Source organism: Balaenoptera acutorostrata, chromosome 2 (assembly GCF_949987535.1).
Source record: "Balaenoptera acutorostrata chromosome 2, mBalAcu1.1, whole genome shotgun sequence".
Taxonomy (NCBI): Eukaryota; Metazoa; Chordata; class Mammalia; order Artiodactyla; family Balaenopteridae; genus Balaenoptera; species Balaenoptera acutorostrata.
This window is the reverse complement of record NC_080065.1, coordinates 182,689,157-182,703,774: the sequence shown is the minus strand read 5'-3', so window position 1 is coordinate 182,703,774 and position 14,618 is coordinate 182,689,157. Positions and strand designations below refer to the sequence as shown.

Below are 14,618 nucleotides of genomic sequence, written 5' to 3'. Positions count from 1 at the left end.
ATCAGAGTGCCCTTTCCAACCGCGCCCCCTGTTCAGTCCTCCCTGACGCAGCCGGGCTCGGGGAAGAGCGGTGGCAGGGCAACAAGCTGGCGTGTCCTGTCCCCCAGACACTTCAGCTCCTCCCATGGCGGCTTTGGAGACATGGACCACAGGCCATCAGAGCCTTCGGGGCCCTCGGGTCAAATAAAGCAAGCTCTGGAAGGACGGAAGCCTTGCCAAGGGGCACGCATGGCCCGTCCTGGCCTGCCGCAGAGCTGCGGTTCACCTCGAGGGCGGCAGGGGCCACGGGCGGTGCTGGGCAGGGGCCGGGCCAGGACCGGCTGAGCGCTGCGGAGCCCACACGGCCCCAAGCGCTGCTGGCCCCAAGCCCAGAAAACCAAGGCAGGGGATGTCCTCTAACCCGCCGAGCCCCCCCACCGACTCGGCTGCCACAATTCAAGCCCCGCTCACGGCACAAGAACAGACCGTGGCCTCCAGGGCTCCCACGGGGAACCCCAGAAGCGGAGAGGCTGGCGGAAGCACTCCCGGAATCTCATGGCTTCCTTCCACAGCAAAGAACGATAAAAATGATCTTGCCTCCGATCCGCGCAGAGAGCCCAGGAAGCAAAAACACGATCCAGGAGATGAGAAACGAGATGAAACATCGGGAGAAAGTTCTAGGAATCTTGTAGATGTGGCCAGGCAGCCTGAGCTCCCAGGCTAAGGCTTGCTGCTACACCCCGGCCCTCCGCTCGCCCCTCTCCTCCCCAGACGCAGAGGGAGCCTCGGAGGGGGAACAGGTGAATGCAATGCAGCCCATAGGAAGCAAGCCTGTGCCGGCCGCGTCTCATTCAGTGCCAGCTGGGGCTCGGCTTCTTGACTCAAGAGTTTACACAGCTGGGGAAATGAAAGTGGATTCTAAGCCACTTAGGCCAGGTCCACCTACGCTCTCCTTCTGCCAATCGGTAGAACGCCTCACAGCCCGCGACACCGCCAGCGCACAGCTCGGGACCCGCTGGTGCGGTCACAGTAGAGGCCCGATGGCATTTTGTGATCTGTTTGAGCCAGTGCTTCACGGGCTGGGACCACCCGCCCACAGGGGCACCTGGTGGAGACCCAGGCGGGGCCGGTGATGAGGAAAGCAGGTTCTCATAAGGCACAAGGGGAGGGGAGGGGAGGGGAAGGGAGGGGCGGGGCCCGCCACACTCCGGAAATGCCTCAGAGTGGCCCTCAGGGAACTCGCGCATGCCTGCGGGTGCGGGTTCCCTGGAAGCAGCAGGCCATCCTCTGCCCTATGAAGGCCATGCCCTGGCACTGCCCGGGCCTTCAGCTTCTTCAAGTCAGTGTGCAGCCCAGCCCGTGCCCACGTGGTACCTAGCGCACATGAGAGACGAGACTCGGGGTCCCATCACTAACCGACACCGGAATGCACGCACACCACCCGTTTTCAGAGCCCACATCCGGGAAACGAGTGACCGCGCTTAACGTCAGCCCTGTCTTCCAGAACCGTCTCCCGTTCCCTTCCTGCCTCCCCGATCCTTGCGCTCCCTAAAAGCAGATGAGCCTGAGAATCAGAAAACTGATAGTGAGAGAGGTCGGCTAGGTTGCGGAACTCCTGTGGTCCCTTCCTCCCGTGCCGGGCCCCACACGTGGAACTTACAAGCGCCTGGGCCTTGTGTGGATGATTACGTTTAATCCTCACTGCAACCCTGGTTAGTGAGTTCTGGTCTCGTCCTCATTTGGACTGGAAAGTAGGCTCAGAGGTCATGTGGCTCGCCCAAAGAAACCCACGAGGAAGGGCAGGAGCCCAAGTCTGTTGGACCCCGAACCCACATCCTGACCGTCTGGCCAGCGGTTCTCACCTGGGGCTGATCCCGTCCCCAGGGGACACGGGGTGATGTCTGGGGACATCTGTGGCTGTTGTGACAGGTGGGTGACGCTCCACACCCTACAATGCCAGTGCGGGCACTGAATGACCCAGCCCCAGTGTCAAAAATGCCAAGGCTGAACAACCCCTCCCTAGCCCACGCTGCCGCCCACGCAGAACAGCCAGACGCGCACCCCGGGGAAATGCAGAAACGTCGGGGTGGCCAAGGTGCCTTCCCAGACCTAAGACTCCGCTGGAAATTCGGGAACCTCTACCACGTCCCCACCGACCAGGGCTCCCATGGCATGCCCCTTACCTTCTCCAACGTCCTGTGTTTGTGTTGTCCAGCCGCACCTTCTTAACCTTCCGCATTAACCACTCGGCTGACCTCAGGGTGGGTGAGCCTGTGAGGGGGCAGACCGAGGGGCTGCAACTCTGGCAGTGTGGGGTTGTGGGCCCCCCTCCCCGCCCCCATTCCTCGAGGCATCCAGTGGGTGGGGCCAGGGATGCCGCTCATCACCCTACCGTGGCCGTGATGGCCCACCCCAGAGAATGATCTGGTCCCAGTGTCCACAGTGCCCAAGGGGAGAAGCTCTGTATTCATTGTTTGGGGGAAAGAAATGGAGTTAGATCCTTAGGCTCCCACTAGACACCAAAATAAATCCCCAATGGTTCAGACGGTATAAATCAGGGTGGCCCCCGGCGTCTGTGAGTCGCCTCCTGTCCCTCCCTCTTGGTTTGTGTGTTTAAATGGGTGCAGCATCCTAGGACCTCTGAGGGTCAGATGGTCATGGAGTGCAGAGTCTCTTGGGGGGGGTCAGTGAATCCCCTAAGCCGGGGGGTCTTGACGAGGGCTGGTGTTCCCAGGAGACGTTTTTGGTTGTCACGACTGGGAGGCATGCTGCTGGCATCCGGCTGGTGGAGACCAGGGATGCTGTTAAGTCCCCCACAATTAGCAGGATGCCCTTCCCCCGCCAGAAAGAATAATCTGGCCCCAGATATCGCTAGTGCTGAGGCTGAGAAGCCCTCTCTGGGTGGGTGAGCACCCCGCACCAGGACGTCAGCTCCATGGAGGCAGGCCCCCATCTGTCCTGTTCCTGCTGTGGCCCTGGCACACAGGAAGCACTCAGTACAGCAAACATCTCAGGTTGAATGAACGAGTCCCTGTCCTCACGTGAACGCTGAACAAAGTCAAAGGGACCCCTGGTTTGGTGGGCACCCCACCCCCTTCTGGACGAGACAGGTGCCCTGATGGTTAAAGGAAAAGAAAGCAGCGCCTGGTCCCAGGACAGAGATCCCATGGAAGAAGTGAAGCAAAATGTCACCATAAAGAAGCACTGATTTCACCTCAGTCCAGTGGTGAAAACTGTGGGCTCTGGTGTCAGAGAGGTTTGGGTTCAAATCCTGACTCTGCCACTACTGGGTTATGTGACCTTGGAGAAGCCGCCTAACCTCTCTGTGCTTCAATTTCCCCAGCTACAAAATGGGACTGGAGGGCTTCCCTGGTGGCGCAATGGTTAAGAATCCGCCTGTCAACGCAGGCAACATGGGTTCGAGTCCTGGACCGGGAAGATCCCACATACCGCAGAGCAACTAAGCCCGTGCGCCACAACTACTGAACCTGCGCTCTGGAGCCCGTGAGCCACAACTGCTGAGCCCGCGTGCCTGGAGCCCGTGCTCCGCAACAAGAGAAACCACTGCAACGAGAAGCAGCCCTTGCTCGCCGCAACTAGAGAAAGCCCGCGTGCAGCAACAAAGACCCACCTCAGCCAAAAATCAACAAATAAATAAATAAATTTATTAAAAAAAAAAAAGTGGGACTGCAGTGCCTACGCCTAGGACTACTGAGAGGATTAAATGAGATTGTACTGGTAAAGTAGCTGACATAGCAGAAACTACGGGCCAGCTAGTACTGTCATCTAACCAAGTTACTTAAAATTACACCAAGGGGAGAACTGAACTCAAGTTCCTTTCAGAGCCAGAATCCACACCATTTACAGACTGAGCGCCAGGCACCGTATAAGGTGTGTGTGTGGGGGGGGGGGGGGGGAGATGCAGCCACACATCCACCAAATCCAGCTGGAATCAGTGCTCCCTCCTTTTTCTCCCCCAGTCCTTCCAGGGCGTCTGTCCATGGACATCTAGCATACGATGCTGGATAGAAAGAAAAGTCTCCAGCAAGAGCACACGAAGCTGCAGCCCCTGGCCTGGGGCCTGGCTAACTGTCCCCAAGACCAGTGACCCCAGGGCTGCAGAAAACCACTTCCTGCCAAATTCTGTATCCAGGAGCAGGCAAATGAATCCCACCAGCACACTCCCAGCCTTCCCGGCCACCCCAGCCCAGCACCACTGACCTTCTAAAGGGTCCAGAGAGCCTCCATTCCAGCCGCGGACGTGGAACACAGACCTTGACAGAGTAAATGTCTTATTAACGCGGCGATTTAATGGAAGGACCGGCTAACTACTCATTTTCCTGCCACTCGGGGAGTCCCTGATGGTCGGGCCTGATTTTCTGTACCCAGTAGTTCCTAAGGATGCCTCACAGCCCTGAAGCGCTGTCTGAACCACACCAGGGAGGAAAGTCCTGCCACGGGGCCCAATTTGCCCAGGATCCAGCAAGGGACGACAAGGATTGGTGGCCACAGGGCACCCCTCCTGGGCTTTAGTCCCAGCTCCTGGAAAGGTTTGTTCTTGCCGCTGAGGCAAGTGACTTCCTCGCTGTGGGGGGGAGGGGGGCAGGGATGGGCTCAAAGGGAACGGGCCACTTCTGAAGGCTCAGCTGTCGCATGGATGGGGAAGTGTCAAGGCTGGTCGGAGCCCTTGTGCGAAGAGGGTGGGTGGCTGGACTGGCCTGGGAGCGAAGCTGAGGGAAGGGGCTGGACCTGTGGGGATGTGGGTGGCGGGGAAGCCGAGCGCTGGGGAGGGGTGAAGGGGTGGGAGCAGGTCAAGGAAGTGGTCTCTGGTCTCGTACAGATAGCGTGTGTTTGCATGGGGAGGAGGAGAAGGTGGGGACCTCCAGAGCCGACAGGGAAGGGAAGGCGTTACTGGGTGCGGCCACCCCCGGAAAGGGTCAGAGCCAGGTGGTCTGGGCAGCAACGGGATGGGAGAGGAGGTCGGGACAGGCCGGGCGTTGGAAAGGCTGAGAGGTGGCCCTGCCGGCGGAGGGGACGGGCGGGGAAGGAGTGAGGAGAGGCCGGGGCGGAGGGGAAACGGAGGCGGGGACTGGAGGAACCGCGAGTCTGGGCAATGGCGGGGCCGGGGTGCGCGGAGGCCGGGACGGAGGGCACCGGGGAGGCCGGTCAGTGGAGGATCCAGAGTCGGGACTGAGGTGGGGCCGGTCAATGGCGGGTTCAGGGTCGCGGCCGAGGCCGGACGGGGCGCGCGGGCACTGCTCACCGGGGATCGGGGCCAGCGCGGGGCGAGGGCCGGGCTGGGCAGGGCGTCCCGGGGCCAGCGGCGCCTCAAGCTCGCGGCTCCATGCCCGGGACTGCGGCCCAGGAAGTGGCGGGCGCAGGGAACAGCGGCAGCAGCGGACACGGGATACCCGGCAGCTCAGGCCCCTTTGACCCGGAAGTCGAGCGGCCCAGGCGGCGGCCTGGGATTGGCCACCTCCCGGCCGGCACCAAGGAGTCCGGGGCGCTGGGGGGGCGGGACGCGCCAGCACGGCCCCCGCGGCAAGTGGGGTGAAACGTCCCAAACGTGGCGTCTTCCTGTGCGAGCAGGGACGTTGGGAGAGACACCCCCGGTAACTTGGTATCGCCCGGCCTAACCGATAATACTTCTACTAAAGGCTCCGAGAGAAGAAGCAGACTACCCAGGCGTTGGTGGTATAGTGGTTAGCATAGCTGCCTTCCAAGCAGTTGACCCGGGTTCGATTCCCGGCCAACGCAACTACCTTTTACGGCTTTCTCTTAGTTTTACCGTCCACTTAAAACTTTCTCGTCAAACATCGACCTAGAATTTGTATTATTTTGCAATAACATTTTAAATTCCATAATATCTAAAAAAGACCAGAGAAATAAGAAAAAAGAAAAAGGCACCGACGCTGAATTTCTATTGAAATTACTTTGAAGCAAGTTTTAAAATTCTACAGTAAAGATTTAGAAATGTTTCCGCTGGGGATCGAACCGGGGCCCTTTCACTTGTGAGGAGAACGTGATAACCGCAGCACTAGGGAAACAGGTGAGGGTCGCCCTTCTTAAGCTTATCATAAACAATGTTACGGAGATTGTTACATTGTAGCTCCTGAAATGAACATTATTTCTTTCCTTCCTTCACGGTGGTTTCCGCTCTTCCTGAATATCCATCACTCTGCTTGATGCAATGGAAGCTGGAAGGAGGAAAATACAGAATAAAAAAAATCCAATAACCCCCTTCGCAACACGCACAAACACACTATTAAAACAATCCAAGAGAGAAACTGCTCTCAAACCCACCCTGAAGCCCAACAATGTTTCATTAGTTCGTCTCATAGATAGATTTTAAACTCTTGCCTGTCTACAAATGTTGACGTTGTTGCTTCAGCCCAAACCACTTTCTGCAAGAACTTTCTGTAAGACCTCTGAAGGACGTCAGGTGCAGCAAATTGCGAAGGGAAAAAACAAAACAAAACAAAACAAAAACAAAACAAGCCGGACATGGAAAGAAGATAATTTAAATGACTTCTCATCTTATAACCCAGAGTTAACTCATTTTGGACCAATCTTTTTTCTTTTTTCTTTTTTTCTTTCTTTTTTTTTTTTTTAAGAGAGATAGTAGAAGGAAGGGAGGTAATGGTAAGGAGTTAGGATCAGATTGCTGTAAAATCTGTTTTGTTTGTTTTTTCCCCTTGCAGGGCCAGGATTAGAAGGTGAGTGAGGCAATGACCTCAAGTGCAAAAATTAAGGTGGCTCTAAAAAACTCAATAATCAATATAAATAATATTTTAATGCATTATTCTAAAATATCAAATTAATGGCAAAAAGCAACCCCATGCTGAACAAAATATCAAAATCTTAAAGCAAGACAGGTTCTGACAGTGTCTTACCAAGCCATATTGGAGTCTGAGGCAAGAGCAAAAACGTGTGCCCCTCTACGTCTGGTTTGTTTTGTTTTTTGTTTTTTTAATTTATTTACTTGGCTGCATCCGGTCTTAGTTGCGTTGCACTGGGCTTAGTTGCCCTGCAGCAACTAAGATCTGCTTTTTAATAGAGACCATGATTTAGGCGTAATTTCCCAAAGGAGAAAATGTCTGTGACACTTTTCTGGAGAAGTTCTGATACAATAGTGAAACTTTTCTACAGTTAGATGTGAAATAACAATGGTAAACATTTTAAAGGAAACCTTAAAAGTCCACGACTATTTAAAGAAAGTAGGATCTTTTTGCAGGGAGGTGTCTCACCACAGAGCAGGAATCATTGCGGAAGGACAGACGCACAGACACAGGACAGGCCCCGCCCCACAGAAGGCAGCATCTTAATTCCCTAACCAGGTATCGAACCCGTTTTCCTTCTATTGGCAGGCGGATTCTTAACCATTGCATCACCAGGGAAGGCCAGAAGGTGGGGTCTTAACCACTGGGCCACAAGGGAAGTCCCATATGTCTGTTTTTATGCATTTTTAATGGTCATTTTCCCCCAGGACATCGTTGAAAATATTGAAACTTTAAAATAGGTATATTAGAATTCACAACATTAAGAACTTACAATTTTACTTTTCTTTTTTTTTTAATAATTTTACTTTTCTGTGTTTAATGGAAGCAAACATATCGATAACATTCTCAACATATGTTTTTGGGGGGAGGAATTAACTACTAAAAATCACATAAAACATACCAAGAAGCACACAGTTTTCCTTTTGCCTCAGATCCCAATATGGCTCAGCAGGGCACTGTGACACAGTAATATATCTTGAAGATCTTCTGTTTTAGTTTTCTGTTGCTGCTGCTGTGACAAATTACCATAAACACTGGCTGAAAACAACACAAATTTATCATCTGACAGTTCTGGAAGTCAGAAGTCCAAAAAGTGGTCCAAAGGGGCTAAAATCAAGGTGTCCACAGGGCTGCATTCCTTCTGGAGGCGCTGTTCCTTGAGAATCCAGGAGAATCCATTCCTTGCCTTTTCCAGCTTCTAGAGGCTGCCCACACTTCTGGGTTCATGGTCCCATATCACTCCAACTTCTGGTTCTGTTGTCACATTTCCTTCTTTGATTTTGACTTTCTTGCCTCCTTCTTACAAAGACCCCTTTGTTACATCAGACCCACCCAGATAATGCAAAATAATCTCCCCATCTCAAGATCTTTAACTTAATCCCACCTGCAAAGTCCCTTGTGCTATGGAAGGGAGCATCTTCACAGGTTCTGGGGAGTAGGATGTGGACATTGTGGGGGGCATTATTCTAGCGACCACACCTTCCCCCATCATTAAACATTCTTCTGTGACATCCTTTTTGACGGCTGCATAGTATTCCATCTATTCATTCATTCAACAAGTATTTACTGACACGTACTATGTGAACTGGGGAAAGTGGAGTGGGTAAGGCAGAAGTCAAGCTGACCCGGAGCTGGTGATGAGTGGGCTGATCTGATGGATTTTTTTTTTTTTGGCTGCACCGCGGGGCATGCGGGATCTAGTTCCCTGACCAGGGATCAAACCCAGTCCCCTGCAGTGGAACTGCGGAGTCCTAACCACTGGACTGCCAGGGAATTCCTTTTTTTTTTTTTCCTGAGGGATATCTGGAACCTAATGTTGACCAGACTTACCAATTCACCCCTACTAAGAGGGCTGTAATCAAGAAAAACAATAACAGGGAATTCCATGGTGGTCCACTGATTAGGACTCCGAGCTTTCACTGCGAGGGCGCGGGTTCAATTCCCTGGCCAGAAATACATATGTACATACAGGAAAAAGAAAAACAATAACAAGTGTTGCTGAGGATGTGAAGAAACTGGACCCCTTGGACTTTGTTTGGTGGGAGTGAAAAATGGGGCAGCTGCTGTGGGAAATGGTCTGGCAGTTCCTCAAAAGGTTAAACAATTATCATCTGAGCCAGCAATCCCACTCCTAGGTATCTACCCAAGAGAAGTGAAAACACATCCATGTAAAAACCTGTACACACATGTTCATAGCAGCATGATTCACAATAGCCAAAATGTGGAAACAACCCAAGGGTCCATCAATGGATGAATGGATACCCAAAATGTGGTCCATCACACAATGGAATATTATTCAGCCATAAAAAGGGGAAATGTATTGGTGACTTCATGTTAAGTTCAGCATCTGATCCAACTGCCCCCTCCTCCTGGGAAATCCTCAGGGACCCTCCTCTCCTCAATGGCCCCATTGGTTTCCTTCTCTCTCCCTTGTTGGCCCGGGGCTGGGTCCACAGGTCTTTCCCCTCCCCCCTGGCAGCCTTCTCCTCCTCCACTCCTAGGATGTTAACCTCATCTATACCCCAATGACACCGAGGCCTCCCCTGAGCTCCAGACTCGGGATCTGACTGCCCCTGGATGTCTGCGCTTGGAGGGCTCATGGGGGACTCACACTTACCATGGCCCTAACTGAGCTCCTATCTTCCCCAACCTGCTTGCTAAGGACTTAATGTTTGTGTCCCCCTAAAGTTCATACGTTAAACCTAACCCCCTATGTGATGTCTGAGGAGGTGGGGCCTTTGGGAGGTGATTTGCTCATGAGGGTGGAGTTCTCATGAATGGAATTAGTGCCCTTATAAGAGAGACCCCAGGGAGCTCCCTCACCCCTTCCTCCAATGAGGACACAGCAAGAAGACATCATGTGTGAACCAGGAAGAACACCCTCACCAGACACTGAATCTGCTGTCACCTTGATCCTGGACTTCCAGCAATCCAGAATTGTGAGAAATAAATGTCTCCTGTGTATAAGCCACCCAGCCTATGGTGGTTTGTAACAGTAGCCCAGACGAAGTATGAAACTGCTTCTCCCTCCATCTCCTGCCCCAGTGGAGGACAGCTCCTTCCTTCCAGGCACTCAGCCAGAACCTGCTCTCCCACCCCCACCCAATCCCTTAGCAAATCCAACTGGTGCTGCTTTCAAAATATACCCAGAATCTGATCACTTCTTCCCTCTTTGATGGACATCTCCCTGGTCCTCCCCATCATGGCCCACCTGGACAAGTGTAGTCACCTGTTGTTTCCCGCCCACAGCCTGTTGTTTCCCGCAGCAGCCACTGCACCTGTGAGCACCGGACTCGGGTTCCCTCCCCTCCTCTGCCCACAGCCCTCCAGGGCTCCCACCTCCTTCGAGGTAAAGGCCCAAGTCCTCCCCAAAGCCCACAAGGCTCTGCACGACCCGCCCTCCCCTCCTCCCTCTCTCCCCCTCACTCACTCTGCTCCAGACACACAGGCCTCCTGGCTGTTCCTCCAACACACCAGGCATGGTCCTGCTCCAGGGCCTTTGCACATGCTGTGCCTGCTGGCTTCTCCCAGTTATTTCCAGGGCTCACTCCCTCTCCTCCAAGTCTTGGTTTGAATGTTACCTCCTCAGCGGTGACTCCCCTGAGCCCTGCTAACTTTAATCTTCTCCCCCAACCTTGGCACCCATAAATTCAGTGCCTATCAGTTCATTGTTCTTTCAATGACTTATCAGTCTCTGAAACAATCCCATTTGTAGATCTGTTTACTTGTTTCTCCTTTGCCTACCCCACTGGGCTGTGAGCTCCACCAGCTCAGGGTTTTTGTTGTTTGTTTGAATTGATTTTGTTCTCTATGTGTCACTACGGGCTCAGTAAACATTTATTGAAATTATGAACAAATGAACAGCTGGCCAGTGGAGAGAAAATGCCTGGGAGTGGGGATGGAGTAATACAGGTGGGCTTCCTGGTAGAGGGGGAGAACCTCCGAAAACATGTTCTCTCCCCCATGAGCCCCATCGAGGCCTGAGAGCTCACTTACCTGCAAAACAAAACAAAACAAAAACTTCCTTTAAAATTATCTCTTGTGTCCTTCAAACCCACTCAAGGCAGCCAGTGCACTGTGTGATGCCCAGAAAGTCGCTCCCCTTCTCTGAGCCTGAGTTTGCCTGTGTGAGGTCGGGTACATCTTCCTGGGGAGACTACAAACTCAGGTTCCTTGGATAAAAAAGAAGATAATTCTGTCATTCCACTAGGTGGCAGCAGGAGCTCAGACCCCGGGCATCACACAGTATCTCCGCCACCCACCCAACATTATCGCCTGACTGCCATCCACCCCATCTTCCCTTCCAGCGCCACTCTGAGCCCCAGACCTCAGCATCTCAGAGTCAGACACCCCTAATATTACCCCCCCCCCCAGTATTTGCAGAAGTGTCCTTGTCCCAAAGCAGGTGGCCTCAGCAGGCAGGGTTGCTGGCCTGTCCAGCCAAAGTGTCTAGCTTTCCAGGAGCCTTCAGGAAGGTTGGGGGGAAGAAAAGGAAGAGGAAAGAAAGAAGGGAAGGGGGTAAGGGTTTAATGTTTCCAGTCTGGGAAATATTGCTTGCAAATGCTGGCTGCAACAGATCCCTTTGTATGTCTGGGAATAGCATGCATAGAATAATGGAAATGTGAGAAAATGTTACATTTTAAACTCATTTAGTCCTCCCAACAACCCCGTGATACTGGCGCTATCATCAGCAGCAGCCCCCTTTTAATGGGTGAAGAGACCCTGGCATGGAGAAGTTAGTAACACGCTCAAGGAGACACAGAGAGGTTAAATAACTTGCCCAAGGTCACACAGCTTATAAGTAGCAGACTAGAGATTCAAAGCCAGATGGTCTTGCTCCAAAGTCCATGGCACAAGACTAGATTGTGTACTACATAGTTGAAGTTCAAGGTAATCAAGATAACTAAAAATAAAATAAAAGTCATTGCATCAGAACCAGCCATCGGAACATTCAGCCTGGGCCGTACCAGGGTCATTCATGAGTATATTAAGACAGTGTAGCCCAAGAGCTTTCTGGGCAAAAGAACAGAAACAGCCCAATTGTCCACTCAGAGCCATAAAATGAATTAAGAGGCCCTTTGTGTTCTGAGCTGGGACAGTTTGGGGAGGTGTATGTCCTACACCACCATTTATCAGAATAATCACGATCCAGCAAGGATACAAATGTATATGAACACAGTCGGGTGTATCCACGGAATATCCCTGGAAGGAATCCATGAAATGGGCAGCAGGGGTGGCTGGCCATGACCTTTGGGTGAGGCTCCTGGAGGCTGGGGGCTGGGAGCTTGGGCAAGACTGACTTTCTACTCCTCAACTTGTATACAAATTGAGATTCCGTTGTGGAAACCATTCCAAACATACAGAAGAGCTTGTGGGACAGGAGAATCACGGCTCTAATGCAAAAACCTATTCTCTTCAACAGCTCATTTAAAGAATGGCCCCACCCCACCCCGCCCCGGGGAATTCCCAGGCGGTCGTCCAGTGCTTGGGACTCCGTGCTTTCACTGCCCAGGGCGTGAGCTGGATCCCTGGTCGGGAACTAGGATCCCGCAAGCCGCGCAGCGCGGCCAAATAAATACATTAAATAAAGAATGGTACCCCGCCCCACACCCCCGCGCCCCCGATTTCAGTGGAGTTAGGGAAGGAGCAGAGGGGATGTGCTGTTGTAGAAAGACACCCCCCCCCTCCCCCAGCAACCTCGAGACATGTACAGTTAAAAAGAGCAAACAACAGATGGGTCTCCCCTTTGCATGGGCAGACGCGTGAAAATAGACGTGCTTTGGAAATTGCTAGAATCGAATAGGAGACACCGAGGAAAGTAATTTCTGGCAGTAACTAAACTAGACGGCCTTCTAGATAGATAAAATTCAAGGTCATCAAGATAACGAAAAACAAAGTAAAAGGCCGTCGAATCTTTTTCACAAGGCGGCAGAGAGCCTCGTGTTTCACGGCACACCCTTATGCGCTGTTGAATTTTGATGAGCCACGTGTCATAATTAAAACCCATTAAAATGGTAAGAATATAGGATATTTGCTCTGAGTCTTTTTTTGGCTTGTAGCCTTTTTTCACGTTTATTTATTTATTTATTTATTTTTGGCTGTGTCGGGTCTTCGTTTCTGTGCGAGGGCTTTCTCTAGTTGCGGCGAGCGGGGGCCACTCTTCATCGCGGTGCGCGGGCCTCTCACTATCGCGGCCTCTCTTGTTGCGGAGCACAGGCTCCAGACGCGCAGGCTCAGTAATTGTGGCTCACGAGCCCAGGCGCTCCGCGGCATGTGGGATCTTCCCAGACCAGGGCTCGAACCCGTGTCCCCTGCATTGGCAGGCAGATTCTCAACCACTGCGCCACCAGGCAAGCCCTGCTCTGAGTCTTTTAAAATCAATAAATAAGTCATTTCTGATACAGTTGATGTCCTCTGTGAGCTGGGATCACCTTTTTAATTAAATATTAATTAAGAAAATCATGATAGTTAACTCCTAGCTAATGAACTGGTTAACTAGTAGTTAAATAATGATAGTTAAGGTGCCAGGTCCTGAACTAGTTGTTTTAATCACTTCCTTATCAGAACCCACATTTATGGGGGTCGGGACTCTCATTATGCCCATTTTACAGGTGGGGAAACTGAGTCTTGGCAACTTAAGTTACACAAAAAGCAGTGTATGGGGGGAGAGGAGGAAGGGAGGGAGGGAGAAGGGGAGAGAGAGAGAGAGAGAGAGAGAGAGATTAATTTCATAAACAACCTCGCTCACTCCTTTTTTGCTGTTGAGAAATACTTTTAAACTATTTGTTCCCTGGGTGTTGGAACCACAATGATTATGTTTGAATCAATCAATTCTTTGACTGACTACCTGGGGAGGTTTGCAGTAGCTGGGAACTCCACTGCTCACCTTATCTTTGCAATTTTCATCGATTTATGAAATGATGCCTTTTCCTCCGCAGCCCATGTGGAGTCCCCCCGCCAACACACAATCCCTGGTGTTTGGGGGTCCCTAAATTCTATCTCACACACCACCATCACCACAACCATAACTGCAGATAACATTAATCAAAGACCTCGTGGGTGCCCTTCTAACGTATTTCATCCTCCAGGGACGCTGTGAAGTGTGATCATTAATACCATTTTATACATAGGGAAACTGAGGCTGAAAGAGATGAAGTCACCTGTCAGCCAGCCGGGGAGTGGCGATTCTAACCCTGGCATTCTGACTCCGGAACGCAAGTCTCGAAACCTGTCCGCAGCTAGCCCAGTACCTATAAATATAGAAAGGGCCCTCCTAATCAAGAGATGATGACAAAGTCGGCTTGTTATTTTTTTTTTATGGGGCTGCCGGAATGGTAGATAAGAGAAGAAGCAGCCCTGGGCTGTTGACAGAAGCTACAGAGCAGGGAGTCTGGGCGCGGGGGTGGGGGCAATGCGTGGATGAGACTTGCCTCCCTGCCTACTTCCTTCCCCTCATCTCTGCCTCTCACCTCCCTGCATCTCCAGGGCACTTTGCCGTTGAGGGTTATTCTTAGCTCCGCACAATCAGACCGTCACTGTCTGAAGGCTAAATGTGGGGGGAGATGGGATGTAGCGGGGGGGGGGGGGAGGGGGACACACACACACCCCACTGGAATTTCCCCAGGACTGCGTTTCTGTCTCACTCACTCTTGGGTATCCTGGTGAACTCAGCCTCACTGTGTGATACTGGGCAGGTGGCTTTCCCTCTCTGAGCCTCAACTTCTTCATCTGTGAAATGGGGGTGATAATAACGCTCTCTCATGGAGGGTGATGGGAGGATTAAATAAAATAAAGGCTAACTATGGGGTTGGCACAAAGTAGGTCCTTGATACATAGCATCCGTGGCGATTTTTATTTGGC

At 52.1% G+C, this 14,618-nt stretch overlaps 1 protein-coding gene and 1 non-coding gene across 4 annotated transcripts in view; one reads left to right on the top strand and one right to left on the bottom strand.

The window, feature by feature from the left end:
• Nucleotides 1-5,405, bottom strand: part of DPP9 (dipeptidyl peptidase 9) — a 39,886-nt gene extending 34,481 nt beyond the window's left edge. For 2 of the 3 annotated variants that reach the window (XM_057540606.1, XM_057540607.1), the window contains exons 1-3: nt 5,243-5,405; nt 4,201-4,253; nt 2,163-2,250 (exon numbers count right to left, since the gene is read on the bottom strand). In XM_057540606.1, the coding sequence (XP_057396589.1) occupies nt 2,163-2,218 (56 nt within the window). In that variant the 5' untranslated portion in view covers nt 2,219-2,250; nt 4,201-4,253; nt 5,243-5,405. Of the gene's footprint in view, nt 1-2,162; nt 2,251-4,200; nt 4,271-5,242 lie in introns of those variants that run through there. The other variant, XM_057540608.1, reaches the window with a different exon arrangement.
• Nucleotides 5,406-5,664: 259 nt separating this feature from the next.
• TRNAG-UCC (transfer RNA glycine (anticodon UCC)) lies at nt 5,665-5,736 on the top strand. Its single transcript has one exon. It is a non-coding gene; the product is annotated as a tRNA-Gly (tRNA).
• The last annotated feature ends 8,882 nt before the right edge of the window (nt 5,737-14,618 follow it).